The sequence below is a fragment of the Accipiter gentilis genome, chromosome 20 (genome assembly GCF_929443795.1).
Source record: "Accipiter gentilis chromosome 20, bAccGen1.1, whole genome shotgun sequence".
Lineage (NCBI taxonomy): Eukaryota > Metazoa > Chordata > Aves > Accipitriformes > Accipitridae > Astur > Astur gentilis.
The window spans coordinates 4,445,634-4,471,083 of NC_064899.1; the positions used below are offsets into that span (position 1 = coordinate 4,445,634).

Here is a 25,450-nt window from a genome sequence, read left to right on the forward strand (position 1 = left end):
GCCCCTAGGGAGAATTTAACTCCTGAGACTCAAACGGAAGGACTGCAGTGCTTTAGTACTAGAGAGATCTCTGCAAGACACAAGCTGCCACATGCACTCCTGTCGTTGAAAATGTCCTATGTTGGAAGGAGCAATGCTTCCGTCACCTCTGTTTCCTTCTATGTCCCATGTCAAAACAGTCAATTCAAACTGAACAAGAGGGATGCCTTCTGATCCAGACACCTATTTCTACAAGCTAAAGGGTGATCAGGAATTGGCAACAGATTTCACTGTCTTCCAAACTGGATAAGATATTAAATAGTGAAAGCTTCAACATTTTGTACCAGTTCTTGAATCACCCTTAGGGCTACAAAAGTATTTTCCTGAACTGTGTGTAATAATGGTATTATCACTGCCTTGCACATGACTCACGTGTTCTGTAAATGGAATTAAAATGAAGGAACAAGTAAATGTCAGTATAACTGCATTATAGTAGCTTAGTGGCCTGATGTTTGCAATCTCATCTCACTTCTTAATTCAGCATTTCTCATACTGACACCTTCGCAGTGTCACGTTACTATACATGGTACATGCTATAAATAGTCATTAATTCAGCATAAGGGGAGTGTAGCTCAGTATAGTAAAATAAGGGGAATACTTTCCAGGCAATTACTGATGTTAGAAAAGTCTCTTTGCCACAAATAGAACAGAGAGAATGAACCAACTTGGCAGTGTTTCAGATTTAGCATTGGGTGAGGGGAGTTGTGATCCTGTGAGCTGCTGACTGCTCTGAACTTACAGTAGCCGCTGATACTCTGCACATCCCAGGAAGTACTCGGCATCTAGATACTGCAGCATCAGCCTCTTCACTTGTAAATCCAGTGAGCTACAAAATGTGAAGTTGCTGCAGGTTTCTAAAACATTTCCTAGTATAAATTCTTTTTACGTCCTCATTAGAAGTTTTAAAATGTGACTTTGTGATCTCTCTTTATTGGCTGTGTTCCATGTTTCCAAATTATACTGAAAAATGCTAGAAATACATTTTTTTATAAATTTCTTTTTTGTGTTACTCTTTTGCTTGTAGTCTTGTGCAATTAAGAAGATGATGAAGTCATTACTATAATTTGTCCACCTGAAACTTCAGTACCTAGTGGAACTGTAGCACAGTGTTAATTGCCTTTGCTAGAACCCGAGGCTCATTACATGTACCTTAATTTACATCACACATCCTGTAAACACAACCTTGTCATCACTTAGCTGCTTAAATGTAATAGTAGTCCACCAGCTGGACACTGCTTTGCTCTCTCTGCAGCTTAACAGAGCAGAACTTTCACCTGTGCTTTGTGTCAATCGGTCTAACTTCTGAAGTTGGTCTTATAAGGAAAAGTGTCAGTTGAACTGAGGGCAGCAATTTCAGACTCAAGTTCTAGGCTATGAGGATCTTCAGTATATTCATTGTATTATAGGAGAAAAAAAAGAGAGTATCTCGAGGAATTTTCACTGAAGCACAGCAGTTTTACCAGCCCACACGAGCAGGTTTTAATATGCTTCTGTGGATCATGTACGTTGCAGTGAACTTCATCCTCTTTTCTCCCAAAATGGAGAATGCTTTGCATATTATGACTCAGGAGTACAAAATCTGTAAAAGCGTGTACTGAAATAATGTTGAAAAAGTTGTAGCAAGGGCATTAGCGTATCTGTGCCAACCTGATGGAAGAGACTGATGAAAATAAGCATCAGTTACACACTGTTACTCCATCCTTCATTTTTCATGCACTCTGACAAATTCTTTCAGTAAGAGGTTTACTTTTCTGTTTTACAAAGGCAAGGATGGCTGACAAATCAGGGCTGGCTGATGATAAAGGCTGGGAATGTTCATGGGTCATGTTGTCTAAACAGCAGCTTAAAGCATCTTCATAGGTGAATTCCTCTATTATTGGGGTTTTTTTTAAATCTCACTGCTTCCTAGAAAGCTCTAGATGTCAATCCCAACTCACCTTCTCAGCAGCCTGTGCCTTGACGTAATTGTGTACTGTCTGGTAATTTTTAACCCTCAACTACAATGTTTTCTTTTAGTCTCAAACTTTGCTACTGCTCCTTCTTACGTACCTTCTCAAGTACATTAACCTTTCCATCACCTCTGTCTTATATCTGCGTACATTGGAGGTAATGGTACATGTTAGCATATCCTTTCCCATCTTCAGCTACACAGGTCAAGGTTAGTTAACCTCTTCACTCAGAGTTCGTGAATTAATACATTTATTGTGACATTTTCATGAGGGTTTGATTTGCTTTAATTAGGCATGGTTTGCTCTTCTATGTGAGGCCTCAAAGAGAACAGGCTTGATGAGTTCAATTCAATTGGTAATCATAGAATATTTGAATTTAGAACGGACCTCTGGAGATTGTCCACCCTCTGGCTCAAAGTAGGGCCAAACACAGCACGTTGCCCGTGACACTGTCTTCAAGGATGGAGACTGCACACCTCTGTGGGCAACCTGATCCCATGTTTGACCACTCTCACCATGAAAGACTTTGTTTAAATAGGAATTTCCTGTTTCAATTTGAACCTACCGTCTCTTGTCCATTCACTGGGTACCACTGAGAAGAGCCCAGCTCCGTCTTCTTTACACCCTCCTTTCAGGTATTTATACACATTGATAAGATCCCCCTGAGTCTTCTCTTCTCTTCTCCAGGGTAACCAATCCCAGCTCTCTCAGCATCTTCTCCTATGTCAGATGCTCCAATCCCTTGATTATCTCTGCAGCATTTCTCTCCAGTATGTCCATGTCCCCCTCGTACTGGGGAGCCCAGAACTGGACACAGCGCTCCAGATGTGGCCTTGCCAGCGCTGAGCAGAACATCACCTCCTTTGACCTGCTGACAACATTCTTCCTAATTCAGCCTAGGATGCTCTTGGCCTTCTTTACAGTGAGGGCACATTGCTGGCTCATATTCAACTTGGTGTCCACAAGGACCTTTTCTGCCAAGCTCCTTTCCAGCTCTTCAGCCCCCAGGCTGTGCTGGTGCAAGGATTATTCCTCTCCAGGTACAGGACTTTTCGTTTTGCTTTATTGAACTTTATCACGTTCCTCTCAGCCCTTTTTTCTCCAGCCTGTCAAGGTCCTTCTGGATGGCAGCATGACCCTCGGGCATATCAACCACTCCTCCCAGTTCTGTGTCATCCGCAGACTTGCTCAGGGTGCACTCTGTCTCATTATACAGATCATTAAAGAAGAGGTTAAATGGTATTACCCCCAGCACACCAGTGGTGAGTGGCTTCCAGCTGGGCTTTGTGTCATTGATGACAACCCTTTGAGCCCAACAGTTCAGTCAGCCTTCAATCCACCTCACTGTCCACTTATCTAGTCCGTACTTTACCAGTTTGTTGGTAAGGAAGTTATGGGAGACAATGCCTATGTAATAGCTAAGAGGATTTTTTTTACCCATAATTCACTAACTTTATGTTCAGGTAGATATTATCTGTCACGTGTGATGAGGGTTCTACTGGAAGTTTTGAGGTATGCTAGTTTTTCAGTGAATTCTGGCAAAAAGTGCCCACCTTTTCTGCAGGTACCAAGAGTCAGTGCTGAGCTTCAGGGGATTCTCTGGATTGGGGGCAAACAGCACAGAACAAGTATCCATTCAGCCACTTCTCACTAATGCCTGTATTACCAGCTGACAATATTTGCCCGCTGGAGTTTTAACATTTAACAATGGGGGTAATCATTCATCGTCTCAGTCACAAAAGGCGTTTTTTGAACAGGAGGATCAGGCACCAGTTGAGATGGAGCTTGAGTTAGTGTAATCAAAAAAACCAAACTCTGCAAGACCCCTGTGATGGGAGACCAGATTTGGAGATGCCTGGAACCATAGTGCAAAGGTTCATACAGTGCCTGTTTGAAGGTGGGTCTTAAACCTCATGTGCTCTTTGTAGGAGGTGTATTAGAGTTATTTTATAGAATCACAGAGCAGTTGAGGTTGGCAGGGTCCTTGGGATGTCATCTGATCCAAACCTCCTGCTCAACCTGGGCCACCTAAAGCCAGTTGACTAGGACCATGTGCAGATGGCTTTTGAATATCTCCAAGGACGGAGATTCCATAACTTCTCTGGGACGCCTGTGCCAGTGCTCAGTCACCCTCACAGTAAGAAGTGGTTCTGATGATGTTCAGAGGGAACCTCCTGTGGTTCAGTTTGTGCCCATGGCCTCTGATCCTGTCAGTGGGCACCACTGGAAAGAGCCTGGCTCTGTCTCCTGTACAACCTCTCGTCAGGTATTTGTATATATTGATGAGATCACCCTGCCAGGTTCACTTTTTGGGGGGCTATGTAAAGAAATGAGCCTTTCTCTTCTGTCAAGATGCCAAATAGTTCTTGATTCCAAATACTGCTGCTGTTGCTGTCCTGTCTTTAAGTCTACTCCCGAAGATAGTGCCGTAAGCTGGTGATACTGAATCTGAGGATAAATGTGAAATTGCATATAGAGCTAGAAATCAGTGATGGTGTTTAGTATAATTGGGTTAGGTTAATATAAAAAATAAGAGGCTGAAAGATTTAGATAATACCAGAGTTCTTGCTTTGAATAATAACTCTTCCAGCGATTGTGTAGACATAAATATCACACTTTCTTTTTCTGCATATTGATTTTGATTTAATGAAATGAAAGTGACATGAAAACAATCGGTGAATAATTTTGTTTATCTCATTTCAGTAAATCGAAATCACAATGAATTGAAAAGGAATAATTACAGTCAGTTAATATTTTATGCACAATGAGGCAATTATTTATCATGGCTTTCAGTAGACTGGGAAGTTATTGAACTTGCCATAAATACAGAGTGCTGAATTCTTGATTTACTTGCATGTAAGTACATCTGATACTTCTCAAATGTCAGACTACCATATGCTATTACGTATAAATAGCAATCTGCAATTTATACATCACAAGTCACAGACACGGCAAGCGGGACCTCAGACGGCAGGGCTGGGTTTCAGAGGATGGCTCATGCACTGCTTTTGCAGTTCTAAGTACCATCTGTTTTGACACGGTCTGGGACTGCTTCACACTGGTGGTCAGGAATCCACGTAACTTAGTGCACTTGGGCTTGAGCCAGTTACATTTTCTAGTAGGAGAAAGCTGCCAGTGGCCATGTCTCTTTCCCAGCTTAACTCCCGAATTTCCCATAAACAAAATTTTAATCCTTGTGGTTCTGAATAAGCACTATGTGCTTGTTCAGTGCATTGTTGTATGAATATTGCGTGTGTTTGTAACAGAAGAGGGGACTGCTGACTGTCACTCCCGGGCTCTTCTAACGCGAAGTGTTTATTATGAAAAATCCTCGGTTTATGTATCTTTGTTAGAGAAGCGTTGGATAAGTTAGAGTGCGCTGGTATCCTGGGTTTCTGCTTTGGATACCTACTTTTCTTTTCTTTCATCCCCTCCAGAGCGTTCCTGTCACCCAGATCCCAAAGGTGATTTTGTTGGGGAACTGGCTTTGGCCAGCTCTTTGCTGAATTTGTTCCTTTGTCTGTAAGCATAGTGGCAGCATTGTGGATTTGTAAGAAATGTAAAACTGTGGATTAAGTGAAGTTTTCTAGCATTCCTTCAAAAAGCCCTGGAGACCAGCTTTGCTTTCTCAGTTTGGCCACATGTCAAAAGGGAGGAGGGATGCAACCCTAGAAATGAGGTATTTGCCCGCAAACTGAGAGAACGGTTGCCAGGACCCTAGCAGGTGCTTTTGAAGGAATCTCATTCCCGGGAAAGAAAATAAATTTTGGAAACTGAGGTGTAAATAGATCTGAGCTGATCGGGAGCAGGTGTTGCAGGTCAGCCTTCAGTTACGCTTTGCACAGTTCTGCTGATTTTCTGTAATCTGTGGCCATCCTACAGACCCAGGCAGGGCTCTTGATGGGAGTCCCTCCTAGTCTGCAAAAGCACTGGTCTGGGAGTAAACGCTTCTGCTGATTTGTAAAGCCTGGAAAACTCTTACAGCCTCGGTGTAATTCTCCTACAGGACTGAAAAGAGCTCACCTCGCTCACCCCGGAGTGAGCAGTGACACGGTAACTAACTGGGCAGTTTTTACCGAAGAGGGTTGTGCTCTCTTGTCTATAGGCAGCTTGCTTTGTTGTTGCTTTATTATCACTCCCTTACTGATAACTGCCTGGTACAGGGATGTGTGATCTGCTTTGATGTATGACTCCTCAGCTGGGACACTGGGTGGGCACTTGCAGGTATCTCACCGGACAATCCAGAAGGAGCTGGGCCGAAGCAAGCTGAGTTGGGATTGGCTTTACCTTCTAATTTTTGGGGGGTGTTGGGTTCTTTTTTAACCTAGAGCCCTTTTCTTGTGCTGTGTACAACTCTGTCCCATAATTGGAGGGTTGTCTCTTCCCAGATTATCGGCAAAGCCTGAATTTATTTTAGGAAGGATATTTGGACTATTCTAAATTACATTGATTTAATGAATCTTTAGCACGTAAACTTGAGTGTTAAGAGAGGAGCACAACTTTGTGGTTTTAAATCTCTTGCTAGTGTTCCTTCTTCTGTTTAGCCTATTGCTCACCTTTTATTTCTCCAATTTTGGAGGTCAAATCCTAGATGCCCTGTTAATTTGAAAGTCAATAATTTCTGAGAGTTGTGCGCTTTTAAAATGCCAGTACTTAATTATGAAAAGCAATGTTCTTTTACACAAATAATTCACTTTTGGTGAATATGCTGGGAAGAGTCGTTCTTGGGGCAATTATTTGTCTGCTGTAGAGTTTGCTGCCAACTGCATGCAGGTCACCTTGATTACAAAACAAAGTGATTACATTGTCAGCTTTCCCCAGAGGCAAGCATTCCTCTGCTTTGTATTTTACTTTCCCTTTAGAGCAACACCCATCTACCAGAACTACCTTTCAGGGTTCTGCAGGTCCTTTCGGTTTTGATTCACATGAACAACTGGGGATTTTGAAAATGTTTCCCTCCCATAAATTTATGTCCAGCAGCTTATCCTGAAGTTCTATATTAATGTAAACTGATACATCTTTTATTCCAAATTCTTCCATTTTTGAGAGGTGAAATAGTGGAACAGCTACACCTGACTGGATCAGCTGCCTGGATTTCTGCATTTTGGAGTTAGGATCCATTGGGCATTTGTTCCAATTTTCTATATGAATTGCAAAGATACATTTGCATCAACACAAACTTCATGTCAGCATATCAGTCAAAGACAGAGTAGGATCTGTTCGTCCCAGCTGAGTGTCACTGTAAGCGACTGGTTCTGGCCGTGTATTTATAGCCTGAGAGCCAGTATTGAGCAGTGTGCACTCATCTATATTTATATAAAGTGGGTTTTAAATGAAAAATGAAGATCAATACATAAAAAAGTAGAACATGGAAATGTAAATGTTGCCTAGTCAGGCAGAAAAGGGTTTTACCTGACAAAATTTTGACCTCGGAGTACGTCAGAGTAACTCAAAGAAAAACCAGAATATAGCTGTAAGCCTGTTTCACTGACCCAAGTTGTTCTCTGGATGAATGGGGAAAGTTTTTTTTTATTCACCAGGATGGAATTCCTGGGTTAATTAAGAATCCCTAGCAGCTTGCCAGGTGGAGAGAGAGAGGATGGCGGGCCTTTTAGCATGACTTTGAAATTAAGCAAACTTGCTATGTTTTTATTGTCTTCTTTATCTTAGACTTTTATATAGAAGTATATAGAAGATGCCTATATATCAGGACCTTGTAAATGCCTATTTTAACCACAATTGGTTTGCACATTTCAAAGCAATGCACTGAACAGCAAAGAACTGGATCCCCATGGGTGTGGTAATCCTGAAAATGGGGGAGGAAGAAAAGCGACGTGTCCGGTGCGTTGATAATCCAGTCCTGAGAACCCCGCAGGGCAGAGGATGCCTCTCCTCTAGGTGCTTTGGGTTAGGTTGGGAGATGGTAACTCAGGATTTGGAGGAGTTGGACAGGGGGTTCTTGGCTGACCAGTGGGTTCATCTACATTAGCATTTTTGTTCAGGTCCAAAGCTCACTTTTTAAACAACTTTCCCCTTAGTCCCTGCTTACTGTGTTTTACTTACTACCTTAAGGTATATGTACCCACTTACTCTCAGGTGAAAATAAAGGAAAAAAAATGTTCTGGCAGGACACCTAAAGCACCAAAGGCAACCCCTACTGAGCATTCAGGTTTGGGGATGAAATTAGACATCCTCCAAAAACTAACACCCACTTCCCAGGCCTGTGGATGTTGGGTTCTCAGCAGTAACAGTTTTGCTCCACAGAGCTCCTCTTTCTGGGCTGTACTCCTTGCTAATGTAGATATAAAGCTGGCGGAGCTCCCTGGTATACCGCAAGGAGTTGGGAGAGGATCTGACCTGAAGGGGTTTAAGAAGAGCTTGTACTTAAGCGTGTATGGAATTCATTTTGGGGTTAGATATTTACTGAACTTGGAAAAAATGCACCATCCCATCTATCTGTCCGTAATTTCCCAGCAATGATGCACTGACAAACTCTTTTCTCAGAACTGATGGGCTAGTATCATCAGTGGTACCAAAGGCAAAATTAAGATGCTTTGGCTTCATAAATTAATAGGTGGATTATTTTTTTCTTTTTTTTTCACCTCAGTCTTCGTATTTTTAGCTCTGCTCAAAAATATGGGGATGAAATTAATTCTTGCCACGTGGCAGGGGACAAAGTCAGTAGGAGAGAAATTAGTTCCAGCTTTTGACAAATACATTGTAAGGAAGAATTATTTGCTTAATAAAACTATAACGGTTACTTCACTTGCAGTGCTGTTTGACTTTAAGCATCTAGTGTGAATATGCCAGGAATGCAAGATCAGGTCTCCAAATGTATGTGGAGGAGTTTATAGACCTAAGAAAACTGGAGCTCGACATCACAGGGAAGTTACACCAGTATAATCCAAGGTGTAAAATGTCACACAGAAACTACTAGGCAATGGCTTCAAATTTAACTTAACATATCCCTCTTCCACACGGTCTTGTAACAATGCCTCTAGTCTTGTACAATAGGTACGGTGTCTTATTAAATTCTATGGGAGGTTTTTAAAAACTATAAAAGGTTATTTTAAGTTCTGTGGAACCGTTCCTTCCAGGAGCATGTGGATGCGATTACTTCATGAACTCCAAGGCTGCTCATTGTTACACTGAAAAATCCAGCTTTGTCGCAGGTCTTTGCTCTCAAAAAGAGAGTTGCACAACCTATAATATCTCACAGGATAAGAAATAAGTTTTCATCTTTGCCAAAGTTTTTTTGTTCCTTTGACCTTACTTTTCAATCTGATTCTCTGTGTTGGTAAGAATAAATTGTCTGCTGAGAGGGAAACAGTAGCCGTAACCTATCTCAGGTTTATTTAGACTTTTGCATGTCTGTGTTGGAAACGAGCTAGTGAAATACGGACTAAATGAAATCATCATAAGGTGGCCACTGAGGGGGAATAGCATATTGCATAGTTATCACTGAGTATTTGTCAGCTGTGACGATGTTTCAAGAAGGACCCTTTAGGGATCTGCCCTGCTATACCTTACCGTATTCGTGAATATGTCGCTAGACTTCCCATCCCTCTCCAGAAGCCATCTGTTTGAATTGAATTGAGACACAAAACTACCAATATACAGAGGAATGGGTTAAAATTTATGACACTGGACCTGCAGTATATTTGGAAAACTGAAAATGAGCACAATTTGAGAAGGTTGCTCAGTACTGAAAATGCTCTTGAAAAAATAGAAGATTAAGGAGAGAGAGAACATACCGCTCCTTAAGGAGACAGGTGTGGGGAAGATGAGTAGATTTTTATAAACGGATTAAGAAAAGAAATGGCCAGGCAGCTGTATGGCACATGGGAATCTGGGCAATATGTTGAATCGCATACAGAATGCATCATCCTTCTGAGACTGTTGAAATCTGGAAGGTTGACAATGTGGTTTCCGTGAAATACGGGTGGGAAGGACTCCACTTTAGCTGCTGCTGGTGAGGTGCAGTGGTTTGCGGTGCTCACTTTGCAGCATTGTGCTTTAAGAGAAATACACACAGATGGGAGAAAATTCAGTGGAAAAAATAGGAGAAACTGTGAACATTAGTAATGTAACTAGGAAGAAAGGGCTGAAATTTTAGAAAATGCATCTAAGGAATCCTTGAGGAAAGAGCAGAGACCTCTCATTCTTTACAATCACTAGGAGCGGGGCAAGAAACAGCTTCTTGTATGAGTTGGTTAAGAGGAAAAACTTAGAAACTTGATACGGTGACAACACTGGAACAGGCACCTCAGTGAACTGAGTAATAGCTGTCCCTGGAAATTAAGAACAGGGCAGACACGCACTTAGGAGATGGTTTAAGTGTACTTGGTGTACTTGGAGAGAGACGAGAGAGCTCATCCAACTCCGTTTCTCATTCTGTACAGTCTTGATTGTAAAAGGTTGCAAAATCACACGGGTTTCTCCGCTGAGCGACCCTTTCCCTCTGGCATACTTGACCACTGCAGCCCCACGCAAGGTTGCACGGTGAGTTTTGTTCCAGCCGCCTCTCTGCTATCATGGGCTCTCCGATTCCTCCCAGCCTCCTGGGGGAGCTGAGATGGTAGGGTAAGTCAGCCTGAGGGAAACGCCCGAGGATGTTTGCGATGTGGAAGATGCTCTTTTGCAGATAACGCGTTTTCTGGGACTTTGTCCGTAGCCAGGGCCTTAGAAGGCAAATGGTCCGGTTGCAGCCTGCTGTCCTACCTAACTCCTTTTCCTTATCTCCTCTAAGGACACCCAGCCATTTTTGACATCTGTCTGTCAAATTCACAAGGCTCTCCCTGAATGAGCCTGCAATGTTCCCCCCTGTAGAAGCCTGTCAGCTGCTTCTGTTCCCCTTTGCACCGTAGACTGTAACTGCTACAGCCATTAAGCTCCCACTTTCCCCAGTCTCTAAAAGGAGTACTTCCTTGGCATGCATGAAGTTGATGGTATTGTGGTTAAAATATATGGTCTGTACCCATGTTGCACTTAGTAAAATATGTAATATCTGTGCAACACTGTTACTGAAGAGATGCTAAGTGACATTTCTGTACTATGCATAAATGCTTCTTGCACACGTAATTTTACGTCTAACATTTTAACAAAAATGCCAATTGCTTTTTCTTTTTCTCAGCTATACTGTCTTTGCAGAGCCTGAGCACGGTTTGGTTTAATTCTTGATTTCGTTTTGCTAAAAACCTCAGCGGTGACAGCAGATCAATACAAAGGATCCTTTTTAGTTGACAGATAAGAATCTGAAGTTCGATATTTACCAAAATTTTAATTCTGATTTTGTTAACTTGAGGAGCTCGGTATAGGGATTCACTTTAAAAAACGCACACCCGCGATACCACAGTGGAAAGTGCAGTTGAATGGAGCTGCACTTTAAGCATGGAAAATGGTTCAATCTTAAAAAGTCCATGCCAGGGTCCAGACATCAAGTGTCCTATGTTAGTATGCATCCCTGGACTAATGAAAATACATTGTTTTCTCTCTCTGGTTCTGAAATTGGAGACTGCATATTGTTGTCAATGCCAGAAGGAACAGAGACTAGATCTTGGTTTAAATCATATATATTTAAAGGCTCTTTTACCCCAGATGTATGTATTAATTGGGAAACAAACTGGGGAGGAAAAAAAAAAATCCTTTGAAATAAACCAGATTCCTAATGCAATAAGAAAACTCCCTCCAGTGCATTTTCTCCCTCTGTGTCAGCTTTTATAGTTCTGTTTCTGGCACGCATCTTTTGAGATTTCTTTAAAGATTGTTAAGAAATTTTCTCTTACATCAACAAACAATTTTCAGAGCCCAAACAAAGCTTTAATAAAAAGCATCTTGCACAGAAGATTGGTAGTCAGGGAGGGAAAGGGGCAAAAGAGGTTGTAGGGAGGCAAGCACAGGGCTGCTCTGTAATTTGTTTTTTACTTTCTAAGATCACCAAAATGTAAAACTGCATTTCAGGCTTGTCAACAATGGGGGTTTTTAGGAAGGAAATGCTTGTGTAGGGCATGCATGTGTAAAGATGCGTATTGAGAACTGCAATCGGCAACTTCATTTGCACTTGCGGGGTTGTGTTTAGGAATGTCACGCTGTCATGGAGGTGCCCTGTCTCAGACTGACTCAGCCTGTTAGCTAGCACTCAGTAAATGGTGAAGAACAAAATCTGAAGGAAACCCTTAGAGCCTCAGATAGCGCTATAGGAAGCCCCTCCCAACAATACTTGAAAAGCCTGGAAAATCTACAGTAGACCAAGTGTTTTGCTGAAGCTTTAAATGCTAGCAAAAAGCTTTCCAAGTTTTTACTGGCAAAAAGCTCCTGGACTCACCTGCTATTTTTTTTCTTTTCCCCTCAGGGGTGTACAACGAACAGTAAGTGGGAATACCTCTGTACAGAGTTCAGCTGAGCTACCAGCAAAATTCCTGTCTGAGAGCATATTGCATTACAGGCTCAGCAGACCAGTAATGCTCTCTCGAGTCTCTTGTTTAAACATAATGACAACACTACAGTCTTTTTCCAAAATACTTTGGGGTGGGGAGACAGCGTGGATGTGTATGGATGTGTATGTATTTGGAAGTCCATGCCCCAAAGGTGGAGGGAGCAAGTTTCACGTGATGCACCTTCAGGATTGAAGGTAAAGGAAATACAGGATGCACATCTGGAACTGCTATACTAATGAGAGAATTAAGAGAGCACGAAGCAAGCACGGAGCATACCCATAAAACAGAAGGTCAAACCTTTTTTAGCTCTAGGTCTAAGTTAAAAACCACATTTTGGTAACTTATTATGCACCCAGAATGTCTAAGGTATTGATTATTCACAGGGTGCCCAGGAGTGATGCAGGAATGCCACTTTTGATCCAAAAGGAGTGGAGATGAGCCATATTAGCTTGGTGCTTTGGTCACCAAGGGAGGAGGGGAGAATCATTGAGTATTAAATGCTTTTTTATACTTAGTAGGAATGGAGAGTGGGGAAGAATGTAGCTCTGCAGAGATTTTCAGGTGTTTTCAACAATAACTGTCTAAAAATGTATGTTTTCAAAATACGCTGGGAGACTGTCTTACAGGAGGTAATAATTTCCACAGTACTAAAAATCGTTCATAGCAGATGTTAAAAAATGAAACTTCTTGCTTTTGATTTTAGTTCCGTCTATTTTGTGGTGTAGAAACAAGTGTTTGTTCTGCGAGTTTATTTATATAATTTTGTTTTCCCTTTTTGCGCTGGTTTGTGTGAAAAACAACCAAACAACAACCAACCAACCAAAAAGCCCAAAGCAAATGAAAAAGTAAAAGGGAAGGAGAGGAATTCACAATACCAAATATATGTCATAGCGGGAGATACATCCAGCACTTGAAAAAATGTGTATTCTTTTATACTGGAAGCAGCCTTGTCTTAAAATCTCAAGAAAAGAGCAAAAAGTAAAGGCTCCAAGTCTGCCACATCTTCTGCACATGTTTAACTTCAGGCACTGTCGTTGGTTTTGGTGGCAATGTGAGGGAGGTCAAACATATGGTAAGTCCTTGCAAAAATTAATCTAGGGCACTGTTGCCTGAGTGGTCTGTGGAGTCAGTGCTTGTCTGCAGGAGCCTGGCTGCTGCTGGTGTTTTGGGTTTTTTTTTCTCTCCAGCTGTAAATCTCATTTTTAAAGTACTGGAGTATACCAGATGCTTTCCAAATAACACTCCTCGATGCAATTATTTGCAATAGCTGCCAGGAGGGTATTAGGAGGTCTCAAAGGGGAGCAGAGTGTCTGCAAAACCCACTCTGCGTTAAGATACGGTTCTTGCTCAAAAATACACCAATCCCTGGGTTAGGTCCACATAGCCATAGCATAGACTCAGAAGCCTTGAAGAAAATGTTTTTCCTGTCACTTGCTGAAATACTGCATTTCTGTCTAAGTAAAACAAGATACAGAAGAAGAGGAGGGAAGGAGCTGGGTAGTATAGGGTTTTTCCTACATGTGTAATACTCTGATTAAATTCATCTAAAATGTACTTAATTTAAAAACTCTGCCTAAACCCAGATTGGGGTGGGTTTGGTAAATGCATTTCTGGCCCTACCCTGCTTAGCCCGTATCTATGCCGTCACAGTCACAGAGCTGTAGAGTTGGTGCTACTTAAGGAGACGGCTTTGCACGCTTCCCTGACACATCTGAACACAGAAGTGATAGCAGAAGATCTGATGTGGAGGAAACCTTGGTGCTCTAAAACCACTGTTCTTTCTCTATTCGTGATATTTGTTGTTCTACTGGGCGCTAAACTGTGGTTCCTGTTTTCATCTCTGGATGGTGCTTTCCTTCATAAAGGATTTCTGTTGAGATCAGTGCTGAGAGGTTGGAGATGGAAGGAGTGTGCTCAGCAGCAGCATTCATCTCTCGTACACTGGTTAGATCTTGTGTAGTGTACTGCTGAACCATCTCAGGGTCTCTAAATGTATTGCCCATGGCATTTGCTTGACTATCAAAAATATATCCTAGTTGTCTTCCAGTCTTTTACTTGCTTTGCTTGGAGAGCTGGGAGCAGGAGTGGAAATGTCTCGTAGGCAGCAATGTCAGCACAGAGGGAAAACAGTTGAAATAATCTTACAGCAAAGGCAACCTTTCTTGGTAGCAGAGGCCCTTTATTTTTATGCCTGCTCTTTGCCAGTAAAGTGAAATAAAGAAGGTAAAGAAGTAGCAAATTCTTGGGGGGGCGGGGGGGTTGGGTTGACTGCTTCCAGTGTGACAGTTAGCTCTACCAAAGAGAGCGCGTAAATGTTGTGCAACAACTCTGTAACAAGTTTCCAGGCATGCTGTTTCTTCGTCACTGACTTTTCTGGGCTTGTTTTTACAAATCCAGCTGAAGTTCACTTTAGTCCATTGGGAAGGAGTGATTTCTGCATGCACATGAAGAGGCACAGCCAACCCCCCTTCAAGAACTAGTCACTGGGCTCCTGATCGAATTGCTGAGTCCCAGTTTGCGTGAATGAAAAATGAACTTCTTTAATGACACAATGAAAATAAGCGCTGCCCAGGTCTGGTGAAGGAAGTAGCATTTGCCTTGTGAGCTCTTCTTTGGCCGCCCACTGAACGGCTGAAGGAGCTGAGAGGTGAAGGACCTGAGAGGTGAAGGACCACAGTATTCCTCCCCTCACAGCTCAGAGCTGCCTAGGTAGTGCCAAGGTTATGGGCAATTACTCTCTGTCAAAAAAAAGCCTACGACTCAAATGTACTCATTTCCTGCAGTGTTTAGTCGAGACTATAAAGAATTAAAATCCCTGGACTTCCACTGCCATCTCCTCTTCATTACAGGGCTCAGAACTGCAGCCCCTCCTTTGCTAGCATGGCATCGACCGCGCATCTCTGTCATGTACCCCCCACTAAAGTGGCCAGGGCTTTCAGAGTATGCTCTGAGACAGATTTTGAAATACGTGTTTCCTCACTCTCACTGGTAAAAATGACTGCTTAACCCCCCACAAACCCCAAAGCCCATCGTGCTCCATTAACAAACGGGCTAGTGGGGTGCTGTGCTGCGCAGAGAGCGCTGTGTCCACCCACCCCTTACTGAAATCGTGTGTTTTGTCTTCCAGACTCCGACCTGAGCATGCGGACGCTCAGCACACCCAGTCCAGCATTAATATTTCCACCGAATTCCCCCGGTTTCCAGAATGGCAGAGGGTCGTCGACGTCTTCATCCTCAGTCACTGGGGAAACTGTTGCCATGGTCCACTCGCCGCCTCCAACCCGTCTCACTCATCCCCTCATCCGGCTGGCATCCAAGCACCAGAAGGAACAGGCCAACATAGACCGGCTGCCCGACCACTCCATGATCCAAATATTCTCCTTCCTGCCCACCAACCAGCTGTGCCGCTGCGCCCGTGTGTGCCGCCGCTGGTACAACCTTGCCTGGGACCCGCGACTTTGGAGGACTATTCGCCTGACCGGCGAGACAATCAACGTAGACAGGGCTCTTAAAGTGCTGACCCGGAGGCTTTGTCAGGATACACCCAACGTATGTCTCATGTTGGAGACGGTAATTGTTAGTGGCTGCAGGCGGCTCACAGACAGAGGACTCTACACCATTGCCCAGTGCTGTCCAGAACTGAGGAGGCTGGAGGTGTCTGGCTGTTACAACATCTCCAATGAGGCGGTCTTTGATGTCGTGTCACTGTGCCCAAACCTGGAACACCTGGATGTGTCAGGTAACGGGAAATATTTCAGTACTGACGCGTCTGATTCTAAAAGCCTTGTGCTTGTCAAACCCCTGGCCCCGCAACTGCACGCTTCCCCTTTCTGTGTTGTCTTTCGAAGTAGGAACGCCAGTCTCCCGACACAGTACTGGTGAGACAGGCGCTGCTAGAATCTCAATGCCCCAAATGCCAGCAGCACCTCTTGAGTGGCCGGGCCTCTTCCAATGGAGACGAGTTAGCAGAGATGGCCCATTCAAAGAGCATGAATACATTTTACAGATTTTTGCACCAAGCACCCTTACAACGGCCCATTTTGCAGTCAGTGCTACATCGTATGGTGAAGGCTGGTTACTTCAGCAAAATTTGTTTCATCTTTTCCATATATATATATATATATACATATATAAAATTTATATGTAGATTAAATATGTAATGTATATATCTGTAGTCTGATAAGTGTTTTGAGGAGGAGCTCAGAATCAGTGCTAGGCTTTTGTCTGGGTATAAATATCAATTGTCATCCCTAGCTAAACTTCAACATCCCCTTGTTTCCATTGCTCTTTTCATAAGACTTAGCTAGCTTGCTTTTTTTATTTTTAGTAGTGTATAAATTTGCTTAGTGGCTTTCTGCTTTTTCCTTTCACCCAGTTACAATGTATTGCTGCAGCTGTTTAGATCAGCAGAAATGTTTTAGACAATTTTCCTCAGACGTGTTCTGGGGAAACAAGATTTTTTTTTTTTCCCAAGGGCAGCCACACAGAATTTCCTTTCTGCAAATAGGTTGGCACATAATGGAAAGGATGAAGCCAAGCAGAGCACTGAAGTAAATTTGACGTTCAGTACTTATTTGTGGTCTCACTTGTTATGAGTCTAATCTTGTTATTAATCAGCCGGACCAGATTTGCCATTGCAGGGTGTCATGGTTTAACCCCAGCCAGCAACTAGGCACCCCACAGCCACTCACTCAATCCCTGCCACCCAATGGGATGGGAAGGAGAACTGAATAAAAGAAGTAAAACTCACGGGTTGAGATAAGAATGGTTTAATAACTAAAGGAAAAATAAAATATAATAATAACAATAATAATAAAAACATAATAAGAATAATAATTGTAATGAAAAGAAATATCACCACAAAATAAAAGAGAGAAATAAAACCCCCAAAAAGACAAGTGATGCACAATGCAATTGCTCACCACCTGCTGACCGATGCCTGAGCAGCGATCCCCCCCTCCCGGCCGAGTCCCCCCAGTTTCTATACTGAGCATGACTGTCTATGGTACGGAATATCCCTTTGGCTATTTCGGGTCAGCTCTCCTGGCCGTGCTCCCTCCCAGCTTCTTATGCACCTGCTTCTGGCAGAGCATGGGAAACTGAAAAATCCTTAATTTAGGATAAATGCTACTTAGCAACAACTAAAACATCGGCATGTTATCAACATTGTTCTCACACTAAATCCAAAACAGGAAGAAAATGAACTCTATCCCAGTTGAAACCAGGACACAGGGGTACTCATGGCAACAAGCAGGATGAAGTAGGGATAGGAAGCAATGCTATCGAGTCACTGGTACCCAGATAAACTGATTTTTCCAAGGCTGCCTATCTGTTGTACGGTGATTTGCTTTCTTTTTTCTGCCTTTTATTTTTTTTAACTGATTTATCCAACTCTTTCACCTAATATTCCTAGGATGGCAGAATGTCAAGGAAGGCATCAAAACAAATAGCAACAGATCAGAATTATTCACTTTTTGTGATTGCTCTCTGAAACTGCCAGGTGATAAGGAGGCTCTGAGGAACTCGGTGGGAGTCCTGTCACATGGAGTCTTTTCGCAATGACCTTGCATATGAATTACTTATTGTTGGTACATACTGACATTAGTTCTGGATCGCTAACCACACTTTCAGGTTGAAACATCTCCAACACCAGGAGAAAATACTATGTGCCTGTGTGACTTGGACCTAGAGCTACATATCACTTTGAAGGCTGGCTGTATCCCTGGCATATTTATGCTTTTCTTACTACATCCTCCAGGGTAGTATCAAGAGTTGAGTGGCTCAGGTATCCTGGGCCTGGAGAGAGAGGACAAGTAGAATTGCTGAGCTGAGGGTGAACTGCCCTGGCACACCAGTCCGTTAACTGACACCCTGGGTGCACTTGGGGACTTGTAGGTGGCTGAAAATGCTTTTGTCCACAGCTCCTGCTGATAGATATGCTATAGACTGAAGGCAGCTTTTTCTAAAGCAGGGAAAATGAAAAGATGATACCAAGTCTCGAAGTAGGTTCTTTTGGGGTCTGTCTTTATTTGTGGTTTCCCCAAGCCTGTTACTTAGAGATAGTGTCTGTCCCTAAGAGGTCATCAGTTTGGTCCAAAGTGTGTAGAGGGCAAGTAAAATACCTGTCTTCCTTGAATTTTGTCTCATCAACAGGACAGGAAAGTAATTTCAATCTCACATTTTTCTAAGTTGTCCTTTCTTTTTGGAGCAGGTGAGGGAAAAATCCTGGGTTTGAACACGCTCAGAAGTCAGGGTGCTTGGGTTCAGCCATGGCTTTTGCTGCATGTGCCTGCATATGAATTGAGGATGATTGATCTCTGGGGTCCTGTTTCGAGTCCACTTTTTTCATTCTGGTGTGGGTAATTTTGGAAGATGTTTTGGAAGCAGGATTCTGTTTTCCCCTCCTTCTGTCTGTAGTTAGGAGGACGAGGCTTGCACCTACACACTCAAGCAATTCTCAGGACTGAAGTGGTTCGCCAGTTTGGTTTCATACTGAGTATGGGTACATACGCTGGGGGATAACGCTATACTTGTAGCTAGTTAATTAAAACCCAGTTCACGGTTGTACATCTAGTTGAATCCCTCTCCCCCTTGGATGGTTACTTGGCAGCAATAACGTACCAAAATCTTTAATGTCAAAAACAGATGTTCATATTAACTTTTAAGAGTTTTCCACAATGTAAGTTCTGTCACTCTCAGCATCCACTTTGTGGGCAGGTCTGAGATATCTCTAGAAGTTGGTTGAGCTTGACTGCAAGTTATTATCTAACGTGCTAGCCAACATTTTTTTCAATCTGTTTGGAAGTTTCCCCTCCCTCTTAAAAATCAGTTATATTCTACTTTATGGAAAATCCTGTTACAAGAGCTTTGTTTTTACATTTTTTATTATTTAGGACAGAAAAATTGTTGCAGACCCAGAAACCTGTCATTTTGCCTAAAAATCAGGCAGTTCTATATCAACATGGACTTCTTCTGGTGAAACCATTTTGAATATCCTTCCCATGAAATATTTTACAGTGTAGCCAAAGTAACTAGACAAGGCAACGCTGAGCTTGTCAAAACAGTGATCACACACTGATGTAAGTGACTCCAACCCCGCTGTGAGACTTCTGACCCATTCGCTTTCTAACTGAGGTCATTAAAGCATTCCCCCTTCTTGGATCCTCAGCAGACAGAACGTTCTCCTCGGCCTTGTGGACCCTTCATTCTCACTTAGCCAGATTTTAAAATTGAATTCTGGTCAGCGTGTAAAATATCCAGACTGACTCCTTAATGCAGCAGCCTCCTCAGGCAAATGCGCTAGTGACAGCTACGTCAGGTCCAGCAGAACTCTGCCTGGGTGCCAGCTTCTTCCGTGGAAACCCAGCTCAAGGATGAGGACTCCTACGGTGCATTTGGTATCACCTACTCCAAAGAACATATTAGAGGTGAAATTTTTACACCGTTCATATTGTACTGCTTCCCTTTAGAAAAACCACTTTGCATTATTGAGCGTGTATGTAGTACTTTTTTGAAGGCAAACATATTTCCAAAGATTGCACCATAACATAGATGGATCTGGAATGCAGTCCGAAGAGGAAATTGCAGCATTCGGTTTTAAGAAAGTGTTGTTCGTTGAACAAAGTGCTTTGCTTCAAGGTCCCAGAGCTTCTGTGTGACCTGTGGACGATTTGCCTGTTTCATTGTGTGAAGCCTAAAGCAAAATTTGGATCTGTTCAAATAAATTTGAAGCCTAAATTAAAGACCCAGCTGCAAATTCAAATTATGAATGTAGAAATCTAATTGCAGGTGGCAAACTGTTTCAAGTCCATATCCCATGCTTCTTACAGCATTTGTGTGAGCCCACTGGGTTATCTCAAGGGAATTTTTTTCCTTTTTGTTTTTAAGAACTGAAGCGTATTCATACCTTCCACTAAGCCTGTTGTATCACATGGTATGGGTTTGAGTCATTCAAGTTTTTGAGGTGGTCTCCAGACCTTGTCATGCTCTTTACTTCTAGTCTACAGGATTTGCGCAGAACTTCTGATACATGGAGCTCTAAGGTCATCATCCTAACTTTTCTGGCTTTTCACGGGTCACTTCATCCCCGCTGGCCAGTGTTTCAGTAATACAGAAAAGCTCTTTTTATCCCTACCTGAGGGCACCTCTTTGGGGCTGCAGAATTTGTCTTGGACATTTACGACTAAAACTGTTGGGCCTTTATCACTAACAGGTAGATCCTCCCTTTTTCCTTGCGGCTGTTTCTAGCTATGCTAATGCAATGTGCCCAGCTGAACTTGGAACAGATAAGAATTTCCCTTCAGGAGCCCGAGACTGCCAGTTTGCAGTGCAGCAGAAAAAGCACTTTCCAAAAAAAGCTTTCATTTACCACCATGTACAGAGTAGAGGTCAAAAATGGGGGAAGTCTGTGAGCGTGTTTTTCCCTTTAATCTAGCTCTTTATCTTTCCTTGTAAGGTCTGGTCTCCTGTAGTCTAGTTACCTCCATTCACAGTCAGATCTTCTCACTTGAAACAGTCCTTTTCCGTGTCTGTCCGTGTCCTCCCGTGCCCTTACCAGTCTGTTGGCTCCTGCTGACTCTCCCCAGTCTCCTTAGGTTACCCCAATCTCCACCCTTCTGCAAGCACATAGTCTTGCCATAGTTTTGCATCCTTCCCACATTGCAGGCTTGGGGCTGGATTCACATCTGTTCTGCAAATGCTTTTTGGAGGGTGGGTGGGGTTTGTCTTTTTTATAATGAGGTTGGATGGTGAAAGAGCTTCTGATGTTGGTTTACAAACTCAGCCAGTCAGCAATGAGACTGCCTCTGATCAAAAAACTGCGTTGGGTGTCATGTAGTACCACTTTCTCAAATTGTCACTGGGTTTATATTGCACTAAGAGATCATAGGCTGTCCCTAGATAAACCTAGGATCATCATTTTACATTTGGGATGTGGACAAAATTGGTCTGTCGCTTTGCTGGCGCTCAAAATCCCAAAGCAACCTCACTGACTCCGGTGGAGTTTATTATTTCCTCTGGTGTAAGGACACATCACAGCAAATCCAAACTAGTCAGGACGATTCTGCTCTTGCAACGTGAAGATATTTTCATCACATCCAGCATGCAATTTCATACCCACCTTTCTGGTCTTGTTGTGTGATTTGTTTTCACCGCTTGCTTAAATTCGCTGTGTTTTTCCACTTAGGCTGCTCCAAAGTAACATGCATCAGTTTGACTCGCGAAGCCTCCATCAAGCTGTCTCCTTTACACGGGAAACAAATCTCCATTCGCTACTTGGACATGACAGACTGCTTCGTCCTGGAGGACGAAGGACTGCACACCATTGCCGCTCACTGCACTCAACTGACCCACCTGTACCTGCGCCGCTGCGTCCGCATCACCGACGAGGGTCTCCGCTACCTGATGATTTACTGCACGTCCATTAAGGAACTGAGCGTGAGCGACTGTCGCTTTGTCAGTGACTTTGGCATGCGGGAGATCGCCAAGCTGGAGTCGCGCCTCCGATACCTTAGCATCGCTCACTGCGGCCGGATCACAGACGTGGGTATCCGTTACATAGCCAAATACTGCAGCAAGCTGCGCTACCTCAATGCGCGGGGCTGCGAGGGCATCACGGACCACGGTGTGGAGTACCTCGCCAAAAATTGCACAAAACTCAAATCGCTAGATATCGGCAAGTGCCCTCTGGTCTCAGACACCGGCCTGGAGTTTCTAGCCCTCAACTGCTTCAACCTGAAGCGCCTGAGCCTGAAATCATGTGAGAGCATCACTGGGCAAGGCCTGCAGATTGTAGCTGCCAACTGTTTTGACCTGCAGATGCTGAATGTGCAGGACTGTGATGTCTCTGTGGATGCTCTGCGATTTGTTAAACGACATTGCAAGCGCTGTATTATAGAGCACACCAACCCTGCCTTCTTCTGAAAGGACACCCCACGCCTGTTGTTACAACGCAGTATTAAAAACACTGATGTATAAACACACGCTCCCATATTCAGTAATGCTGTCTTTTCTATAGCTCACGGGAGTCAGCTTTTCTTGTATGTTGTGGGTGAGGGGAGTTTCTCGAGGACTTTTTCGTTTCCTTTTTGTATGATCACTTTTTAAGGTGCGGTGGGTCTCCGTGGAGAGGCTGCCTTAATGCAAAAGCAATGAGTGCTCAGCATCCCCAGTGGGGTGCTATTTCCATAACAGCCATGATCTTGTCCCATGCTACAGTAGCTACCTCCAAAGGAAATAGCACATAATCCCTCCTTTGGAAATGCTACTAAGCTGTGTCAAATACATCTGAATTCCAGCTGTGCTCATGAAGCTGACTATGCAATATGTGTCTGTGTTCCCCAACTTCTTCCAATACGGCTGATAAAGCATCCCCTTGTCTCCAAGTAGTTTCTATTTGGTAGTCATCCATTGTAATCCCTCAGGAAATACTGGGTAATGTTCTTAAACATACTTGATTGAAGCAGAACAAGACCTGCTGGCCGTTGCCGAGCACTCTGCTGAGTGAATCTGGAGATTGCGCCCATGCATGGATTCTCTTGGAAGGCCCACCTCCGGGTCACTCGTGCGTCATCACTATTTGCCTTCATTTCTAAATCCACCCTCTCCTGCATGTGTAGTACCACCATCTGGTAGCAGATAGGGACTTCTGGGTCTGATAAGCAGTGATATATTCACCTGAGTGAAGGAAAACAGATGAGATATTGGCGGCTTGGCAAAGGGAAAAGCCAGCAAATCAGCCTGAGAAGCTGCTGTAATTCTGCAACAAGCTGAGATAGCACTGTAAGTACACCAGCGACTCTCGGAGGCGTCGTGGAGCAGCTTGCACGGGACAGTCCCAACTGCTGTGCTGCGCGGCTGTCACCGGAAGGTCTGTCTTTGTTCCTTCACTGTATCTCTTCAGCAGCCGTGGCACCACTGCAGTTGACACTCCCTGAGCAAACCAGGCACGTACGTTGAGGTAAATTCAGTATGTGCCTTAATGCACATAGAACCGCCCCCCCTTTCTGTGGCCCTCCAGTTCAAAGGACAGATGGCTGATCTCGAGACTTCAGAGATGTTAGATAACACCCCTGGGGGCAGAGGGGCTTAGAGCGTTATTCACATTAGATTTAGATTTTGTGAAACCTTGTTTGTGCGTGTTCCCTTAGGCTGGAGAAACAACTGCTGTTCAACAAGGAATTAAAACGCCAGCGTTGCCCTCTGACACTGGGAGCCCCTTGTAGTCTCATGGTCACTCTTGCTCATGAGAGCAAGAGAAGAGTGATGTGGAGGTTCCTCCATCTCATTGCCTCCTTCCCCAGAGCGTGTGGTCGTTTCATGGTTATTTTCTGGCAGCAGTTTCTCTGCATTTTCACATGTAATGCTCAGATCTGAGAGCCAGACACGTTAGGGGTGATGATATTTTCAGGCAGGCCCCCTGCGCCTGACTGACAGGTGAATTCATACGTTCAGCTCAAATGCTATAAATGTCTCAGTAGAGAACATAAGAAGGGAAGCACCGTGTCTGGTTTTCATAAGCAGTAGTTCCATCATCTCCAGACAACACTAATAAAATCATTGATATGAAGTGAAAATCCATATGCTCAAGAAAAATACGTAACTGCTGAGGAAATACTTGTAGCAATGCGCTCTCAAATTACAAAAAAGCAATGGTTTGGACATGTCCCTGCAGAGGGAACTTGTCCTACTGCTGCAAAAATTCCGGTAACTTATGTATGTTCCACCAGTTTTGAGTTTCTTAATGTACAGGATGTCATCAGCTCTGAATTATAAATCAGATTGTACTAAAGCAAAGAGGGCCATGGAAAATGAATTTGTCATTGCTACTGTTACTGGTCAGTGACTAATAGGGGGTGATACCATCCTTTGGCCAGTTAATATCACTTTGGTTTTCCTTTCTGTAGTTTTAAAATTAGAGATTCTTCTCCAACAAGTAGTACAGTACATTTTATCTGAGCCAGCTATACTCTCTGTTTATCCTTTATCTCAAAATGGCCCTGAGGATAGTTAAATGTTAAGCCCATTCCTGAGGGTGGTGGGATTTTGAGCCATTTGCACTCATGAAATATAAGGCCTCATTAGTAACATTTAACTGTTTATTAAAAAAAAAAAAAAAAAAAAAGCTACTTTTCTGGCTATGCTAAATTGAGTGAATAGTGCTACGTGGTTTTTAAGGTTTCTAATGTTTAAATTGGCCTGTACTGTACAAATCTCACTATAAAGCCTTAATTTGCTACCAAGAAATAAAGCAATATATTGGTAACTGATGAGCGTGCATCGTCATTTGCACTAATTGACTAATTCTGGTGAAAAAGAAAAGATTAAATACTTGTAAAACTTTTCTTGAAAGGTCGGTAGGTGAATGAGCACATCAGCACATCAGGTAGGTGGATGACTAGTAAAAAAGGGAAAAAAAAATGTTATAGATTATGACCTTGCCTATCTGTCTCTTTAAAATTTTATTTTCCTCGTGTGGTTCTTCTTGACCCTTAAACAAAATCAGTAACTCGAAGTGTAATTAAAAGAAAAAACAGTATATAAAAAAGCACATGTATCAAAATTTCAGGAGGGCCTCTGCATTGGTTTAAAGGCAGGTTAACATATTTGGCGTGAAGAGTAAAATGGAATGACTGGAAAGCTAGAGCACTTACTAGTGCAGTGTTGCCTTTTGAATGCTCTAAAAAACCCACTCGGAGGGGCACTGGTGGATAATGAATAAAGGTAATTTTTCGAAGCCAAACATTTTTAAGTATATAGTCTTACATGATCAGAGTTGGCACTCCGAGACTGCTACTTATTGCAAGAAAATTTGAATTTAGCTTATTGATACAGCTTGCCTGTTTTGACTTTTAACCTTTTTCCTATGTCTACTTGCAAAATGACACGACCAGAAAAGAAACTGAAATAGTGCGTGTGGAGCCGAGTTTGCTGGAAAGGTTGCAATATGTGACTGATGTGTCTTCGTTCCAGTTTGGGATTGGCAAAGACTATAAATTTCCTGAGTGAAAACATTGTTGATTCTTGAAC

General features: G+C 43.0%; 1 protein-coding gene across 3 annotated transcripts in view; it reads left to right on the forward strand.

The window, feature by feature from the left end:
• The window catches only part of FBXL7 (F-box and leucine rich repeat protein 7), a 188,726-nt gene extending 164,093 nt beyond the window's left edge, over window positions 1-24,633 (forward strand). For all 3 annotated transcript variants that reach the window (XM_049823895.1, XM_049823896.1, XM_049823897.1), the window contains 2 exons: window positions 15,552-16,163; window positions 21,609-24,633. In XM_049823895.1, coding sequence (XP_049679852.1) covers window positions 15,552-16,163; window positions 21,609-22,345 — 1,349 coding nt within the window. In that variant the 3' untranslated portion in view covers window positions 22,346-24,633. The remainder of the gene's footprint in view (window positions 1-15,551; window positions 16,164-21,608) is intronic.
• The last annotated feature ends 817 nt before the right edge of the window (window positions 24,634-25,450 follow it).